The sequence below is a fragment of the Salvelinus alpinus genome, chromosome 14 (assembly GCF_045679555.1).
Source record: "Salvelinus alpinus chromosome 14, SLU_Salpinus.1, whole genome shotgun sequence".
NCBI classification, from domain to species: domain Eukaryota; kingdom Metazoa; phylum Chordata; class Actinopteri; order Salmoniformes; family Salmonidae; genus Salvelinus; species Salvelinus alpinus.
In genome coordinates this window covers 30,023,069-30,030,729 of record NC_092099.1, presented here as the reverse complement: position 1 = coordinate 30,030,729, position 7,661 = coordinate 30,023,069, and the positions used below count along the sequence as shown (strand labels likewise).

The window sequence follows — 7,661 nt, the reverse complement described above, 5'->3', positions numbered from 1 at the left end:
GTGATGGAGGTTATTTGTGTTTTGGAGATGACATATACACACAAAAACCATTACCGGAACAATTGGTAATCATTGCATCAATCAATTGATTAAGATATATGTTATGTGTGGTGTCACTGATGAACATCGTGATCATCTCACTAGCACCTTTACCCAATACGATATGTCACCATTGGTGTCTATATACTATCGCAGGGGAGAGGAGGACGAGGAGGAGGAGGGGGAGGAGGAGGAGGGAGGGTGAAAGAACAACGAGGCAGACAATACCATTCCTCATGTATTCCTCATGCTGCAGTCACTCCCCGCGAGGCGTTATTAGGGGTTCGGCTCTTCTTATCTCTCACACAATCTGGCACGCACAAGAGAGTCAGCACGGGCGAAGGTGAGACACGAGCAGGCGGAAGGATTCCCTGTAATCGGTCCCCTCACAGAAGAATGGTCCCTGGCATGCAGTTTACTAAAGCGCATCATAATATCACGGGAAAACAAGGCGGACTACAGGAGTCACTCTCTCCACGAGCGCACCCTCTCCTCACAACAACCTCATGTGTTTTCTACAGCGGAAGTCAAGAGACAACACTTAAGAAAATCTGTCCTCAAACAATCAAGTGATGCTCAAATGAAAAGAACGAAAGAACGACAACAGAAACACCTGTCGTCCGCTTATAGTTAATGGACACGTAAAATCGTTTTGAATAGACTAACATCTAATTTGAAGTTGGCATCACCTATAATAAAATAAATGTTGATGAGAAGGGTTGGAGATGTGTGACCGTGAGTGACACCAACGAGAGTTTTTACAGTGGAAATAACTCCTCAGGGGTGTACCCTTCTTGGATAAAGTTGAGCAAATTTAAATTGGTGAGTTGTAACATTCCTCAAAGTGAAACTAATAACTGATTTATGCTGGCTGGTTTTAAAGCATATCTTTTTCCTTTTTATAAGTGGCCTTTTATTATAGAAATAGTTAGTGGTGTATGATCATTTACGTTATCCCCTCTAAACTCTAAACGTTACATGATGAGGCGGCAGGTAACCTAGTGGTTAGAGCGTTGGGCCAGTGCACGAAAGGTTGCTGGATCGAATCCCCGAACTGATATTTTAAAACAAAAATCGGTAGGCCGTCATTGTAAATAAGAATTTGTTTTTAACTGGCTTGCCTAGTTAAATAAATGTAAAAAAACGTTTTTTTAATGAATCATGGTTCCTTTATATGACCCAACATATAAAGGATATCCCGTGTGTGTCTCTGCATATTTCAAACGCGCGTCATTCAACCATACAGCGGGTGAATCGTCTGCAAGACAGATGGCCAGCTGTTTCACGTGAATCCAGAGCTCTCACAATAATTAATTTCAATTAGGTCAGATGATGATTTAATGTCTGCTGTGTTAGGTGGTCTCTGTTCGCAGCTATACGATTTAATGAAATGCAGCCTGTGGAAATTTGATTCGATAAAATGGGCAGATGAGACAGTTTTAAAAGGGTCAAGACTAGACAGAATTGCAAAACTTTATGAATAGTAATAAGCTAAAACCTAAATCAGCACCTAAATCAGACAATAACAAGCCTAGACGAAAGTGATTTGTTAGAATCAGCACCAAGGACAGCGCACAACAGGTTTGCGAACATGCGCATCTTGCAAAAATATTCTCTCCGTTTTTAAAAATCGAAAATCGAATTGTCCATAGAAACTTAACATATTCTCTCACATATACTTTGTTATAAGACTAAATCCTATTTTTGCCACAGGGGTTGAACCTTTGATCTGAAAACAGACCACAAAACAGACGGCCTGAAGATGATGCTGAGTCCTGACCAGCCAGACGTTGACCTGCCCTGGGGGCAGCCCGATACAGAGACCCTGCTGAACAGCATCAAGATGGAGTGCGCACCCCTGCCCGCGGAGCCCGCAGAGGGCGAAGGCAAGGCGCGCTCTCTGTCCATTCCTTCCCTCAGCAGGGAGGAGAAGAGGAGGCGGAGGCGCGCTACAGCCAAGTACCGTTCCGCGCACGCAACAAGAGAGCGCATCCGCGTCGAAGCTTTCAACGTTGGGTTCGCCGAGCTGAGGAAGCTTCTCCCGACACTTCCACCAGACAAGAAGCTGTCCAAGATTGAGATCCTCCGGCTCGCAATCTGCTACATCACCTACCTCAACCATGTGCTGGATGCGTAGGTCATCAGTCAAGGATGGACACCGTCAGTGAAGGAGAGAAGAAGACAGAAGATGGAGACTGGGTAGGGTGGACTGCATACGAATGCCTGATAGACGTTGTTGACACATATCTGGCCTGGGAGCACTGCTGTGCCTGTAGTGTGTGCCAAAGTGCCCTATGTGCTGCCACTCTAGGCCAGAGTCACACAGTAAAACAGGACCTAATGTCTTTCTCTTTCTCAGTGTTGTGACGGAGAGAAACTGCTGCCCCACAGACTTACCCAATCGAATCCAAATTTGCAGTGTCAGAAAAGTGTCAGCAATAATGTCGGGTGATCCTACTTCTTCTAGGTTTATTAGCCTAGTATTGAAAAGCTGTCCTGTTAGACAATATTTGCCATGGCGAAACTTCTCTCCGGACAGGGCTGATTTAAAGGACCTATAGCTGTAGAGATTCGCTGAAATCAGTGATGAAGATCAAAGTAGAATATAAGTGCCACTTATTTACAGATATGATATGTTGTATATTATATTCGTTATTTGTTTTTGGATTAGGCTTAGTAAATTATGTATTTATCAATTCATGTTTACATTGTAATTTCTTATGTCTGGTGTTTGCACATGCATATTTATTTGTAATATATATAACAGTTATTATTTATACTCTGACAACAGAACGAAGAATGTTGCTCTTTATTGCACTTTTTATCGGATTTTATCTATTAAAAATTTCCCAAAATGTTTTTGAAATCCCTGTTAAATGCAGAGGTTGCAAGTGAGATTGCAGTGTTTTGTTTGGTAGGGTGAGACCCAGTTTCAGCTTTAGGCCAACAATTTCATTATTAGATTTTTCGATTCTCCAGAAGTTTGTTGGTTTCATGTTCAGCTTTTAAGGACAATAACATTATTTTCTGTGACAATCTCCATAGTTTACTTTAGCCAATACCTGCTTTCCAAAGATTGCTTAACATTTCAGGGTGTCCTTTTGTAGTAGGCCATATATATATATAACACACCTAAAAAGCTTTTGTTAATAAATTTATAAATTGTTAATACATTTTTTTATCTTAAATGTTTGTTGTTGTATGGACATTCTGGCAAACGTTCAGGTGGAAATTCGACTAAACCATTTCTACACTAAAGATATCTGTGACGCCAGGCTATTTCATAATTTCCCCAGATTGGAGAGGCGAGGTCTGTGCCAATGTCTGAGCTGGGGATTCGCTCTGCAGCGGGAGGACAGACGCTCTCCCCACGGAAGGGGCAGGTGTTCCTGCAGACGAGCAGAGACAACCGCATTACAGCCCATCCGTCTGCCAAATCCCCCGGGACGGGCGCGGGCGCGAGCGCACACACACACACACACACACACATACATACATTTAGGGAGAGGTGACATGGGAATCATGGACAAACGGAAAAAGCATCATATTGGCTGGACAAAGAGAGCTTATTCGATGGATAAATAATAAGGACAATAATTGTAGGCTGTAGGCCTAATATTATTTGGATAGCCCATTGATAAATAATGCAACATAAAGCAGCCCAGCAAATGCTACATGAAAAACATTAAATATTTATTAATTAACAAACCAGATTTTCTACATGGAAATTCATGTCAGTTTTGTGAATACAGAAGAAGCATGTTGTGGGTCTAATTCGTCAAAACAAAACCTATTGAAACAAACTAGGCTAATACTTTGTTCAAGGTAATTATTTACAACGAAATAATCTATAAAAATATACCTCAAGTAAATTCGGATAGCTAAAAGCTTGCATCAACTAAAGCCACAAAGCAAAATTATAAGAAGGAGAAAATGAAGGAAATGTCACATAGGGGAAAGTGGAGTAAGTCGTGCCAAAGGGTTAGTTGAGCCGTTACAAAGGTTATACATCAATTGGAGTCTCTATAAGCTACAATATGAGGTCCTAAACCTAGCACGAAAGTGCAGCCTTGTAGCTGTGTGGGCTAATATAGTCAAAATGGTGGCTTTGGTGTAAATTGTGCCATTTGGCCAGGTGCAAGTTGAGGAAATGGTTAATCAATATACCCCATAATGATGACACTTTGTCAGTTTTATGCACAGTACTTTGAAGACACCTCACATTTGTGTGCTTAGTCAAGTTCAAATGATGACAAATGCCTCCCTGGGTCTCCTGAGTGGCACAGCGGTCTAAGGCACTCCAACGCAGTGCTAGAGGCTTCACTACAGACCCAGGTTTGACCCCAGGCTGTACTCCAACCGACTGTGATCTGGAGTCCCATAGGGCGGCACACAATTGGCCCAGCGTTGTCCGGTTTAGGGGAGGGTTTGGTTGAGGGGCTTTACTTGGGTCATCGCACTCTAGCGACTCCTTGTGGCGGGACGGGCGCATGCAGGCTGGCCTTGTCATCAGTTGAACAGTGTTTCCTCCGACACATTGGTGCGGCTGGCTTTCGGGTTAAGCCGGTGGGTGTTAAGAAGCGCGGTTTGGCAGGTCATGTTTTGGAGGATGCATGACTCGACCTTCACCTCCCAAGCCCGTTGAGGAGTTGCAGCGATGAGACAAGATGGAAATTGGGGAGAAAAAGGGGGTACAAAAAATGTAAATGCCTTCCTCAGTTGGGTTTGCCTCCCTCTAGGACACAATTGAAATGTTTTCTTCCCAACATGTTAGAAATGTGTCCCTATATGCTTACCCTGTCCCTATGTTCATCTACCTTAAACCTGGGGTAAATTGTGCCAAGAAACCACTTTCTTTTGTATAAGCTATGTTTTCAAACTGTTATGTTTACATGATGTCACGATCGTCGTAAGAAGTGGACCAAAGCACAGCGTGGTTTGAATACATTCTTCTATCTTTAATGAAGAACACTTAAACAAACTTACAAAACGAATAAGACGAACGTGACCGCTATATAAACAATGTGCTAACATGCAACATAACATAGACAATAACCCACAACCCACAATACAAAACAGACTACCTAAATATGGTTCCCAATCAGAGACAACGCAAAACACCTGTCTCTGATTGAGAACCATATCAGGCCAAACACATAGAAATATACAAACCAGACATACAACATAGAATGCCCACACAGATCACACCCTGACCAACCAAAACATAAAACATACAAAGCAAACTCGTCAGGGCGTGACACATGAATTCTGAATATTTCCAGGGATACACAACATCCTGAAATATATGTACAGTGCCTTCAGAAAGTATTCATACCCCATACCCCAACATTTTGTTGTGCTACAGCCTGATTTCAAAATGGATTAAACATATTTCTTTCTCACCCATCTACACACAATACCCTATAATGATCAAGGGAAAACATGTTTTCATACATTTTTGCAAATTTACATAAGTATTCACACCACTGAGTCAATACGTGTTAGAATCACCTTTGGCAGAGATTACAGCTATGAGTTTTCTGTGTAAGTCTAAGAGTTTTGCACACCTGGATTGTACAATATTTGTCCATTATTCTTTTCAAAATTCTTAGTTGTTGATCATTGCTAGACAACCATTTTCAGATCTTGCCATAGATTATATACATATAACTCAGCCACTCAGGAACATATACTGTCTTCTTGGTAAGAAACTCCAGTGAAGATTTGGCCTTGTGTTTTAGGTTATTGTTCTGCTGAAAGGCAAATTAATCTCCCAGTGTCTAGTGGAAAGCAGACTGAACCAGGTTTTCTTCTTGGATTTTGCCTGTGCTCATCTCCCTTCCATTTCTTTTTTTTCCCTTAAAAACTCCCCAGTTGTCACGCCCTGACCTTAGAGAGCCTTTTTATTTCTCTATTTGGTTAGGTCAGGGTGTGATTTGGGTGGGCATTCTAGTTTTCTATTTCTTTGTTGGCCGGGTATGGTTCCCAATCAGAGGCAGCTGTCTATCGTTATCTCTGATTGGGAATCATACTTAGGCAGCCTGTTTTTCCACCCTAGTTTGTGGGATGTCCGACGACGGACGTAACACCAGTCCTTAACGACTACAAGCATAACCATAACATGATGCAGTTGTACTCAGTAATGTATTTCATTACATTTGCCCAAACATAACACTTTGTATTCAGGACAAAAAGTTAATTGATTTGCCAAATAGTTTGCAGAATTACTTTAGTGACTTGTTGCAAACAGGATACATGTTTTGGAATATTTTTGCTTACTTTTCACTCTGTCAATTAGGTTAGTATTGTGGAGTAACTACAATGCCGTTATCCTTCTTCAGTTTTCTCCTATCATAGCCATTAACCTCTGTAACTGTTTTAAAGTCACTGTTGGCCTCATGGTGAAATCCCTGAGCGGTTTCCTTCCTCTCCGTCAACTGAGTTAGGAAGGACACCTGTATCTCTGTAGTTACTGGGTGTATTGATATACTAACCAAAGTGCAATTAATAACTTCACCATGCTAAAAGGGATATTCAATGTCTGCTTTTTTATTTTTACCCATCGACCAACAGGTGCCCTACTTTGCGAGGAATTGGAAACCCTTCCTGATCTTTATTTGAAGTTCCCTGCTCGACTGAGGGACCTTACAATTATCTGTATGTGTGAGGTACAGAGATGAGGTAGTCATTCAAAAATAATGTCCATGCAACTTATTATATTACTTGTTAAGCACATTTTTACCCCTGAACTTGCTATAACAAAGAGGTTGAATACTTATTGACTTAAGACATTTCAGGTTTTCATTTTTAATACATTTGTAAAAAAAATAAAAAATAAAAAACATTATTCCACTTTGACATTATTGGGTATTGTGTGTAGGCCAGCGACAAAAAAAATCTCTCACTCGTCCCTAGGGGGGGATGGGGTATTGTCTGTGGCCACTCCAGCAGCAGGGGCTTGGGCGAGAGCTGGGCCTGAGCTGGCCTATAGGCCCTTTGTCTCTACACACAGATGGGCCGTAAGAATCCCACAAGCCTCGAGGTGGGGGGACGGAGAGTGAAGAAAAATCTCTATTTGACTCTGGTATAGGATGCAAAACCACACATCCACACACACATAAATAGGTAGCCGAGTAAGGGTATAATTGCTACAGGGTCAATGTCAATAATGGCTGATCTCTGGTTGTGACCCCACTCTCCAAGGGTGTCTCAGGGGGAGTTGGCATATGTAAAAAAAAAAAAACATTTCCAATTCACATGCGTATAATAAAAATGAGTACATGTGTGAAATAGGACAAAAGTACCAACCTAAAAAATATAGAAACACACACACACAGAATCAATGCCAATGGGTGTGAAAGAGTTCTGTGGTGCAAGGCTGCCCTCTGTTGGTCTATAATACTATAGACTATTGTAGAAATAAGCATGTCAATGATCAGCAGCCCTTCAAATGTGAGTGCATTAAAAAGATGGGAACACACACAAACAAACTGAGGAAGGAGTGTCTGGCCATTCTCAATGTAGATATTTAGCCACAACTACCCCTTTAATATTCACAGATCTGAAAGAATTGGACAGGTAAAAACAGTTTATCCCTTCACATCTGCAAACACAGTAAGGAT

General features: G+C 41.5%; 1 protein-coding gene across 1 annotated transcript; it reads left to right on the top strand.

The window, feature by feature from the left end:
* The first annotated feature begins 276 nt into the window (after nt 1-276).
* Nucleotides 277-3,183, top strand: LOC139538741 (helix-loop-helix protein 2-like). The gene is made up of 2 exons (XM_071341135.1): nt 277-861; nt 1,753-3,183. The coding sequence occupies exon 2, from the start codon at nt 1,802-1,804 to the stop codon at nt 2,174-2,176; it is 375 nt and encodes a 124-aa protein (XP_071197236.1). The 5' UTR covers nt 277-861; nt 1,753-1,801; the 3' UTR covers nt 2,177-3,183.
* Nucleotides 3,184-7,661: the final 4,478 nt, after the last annotated feature.

Excerpts from the sequence above, each read along its gene's own strand:
- LOC139538741 (XM_071341135.1), top strand. The coding sequence starts at position 1,802 with ATGATGCTGAGTCCTGACCAGCCAGACGTTGACCTGCCCTGGGGGCAG.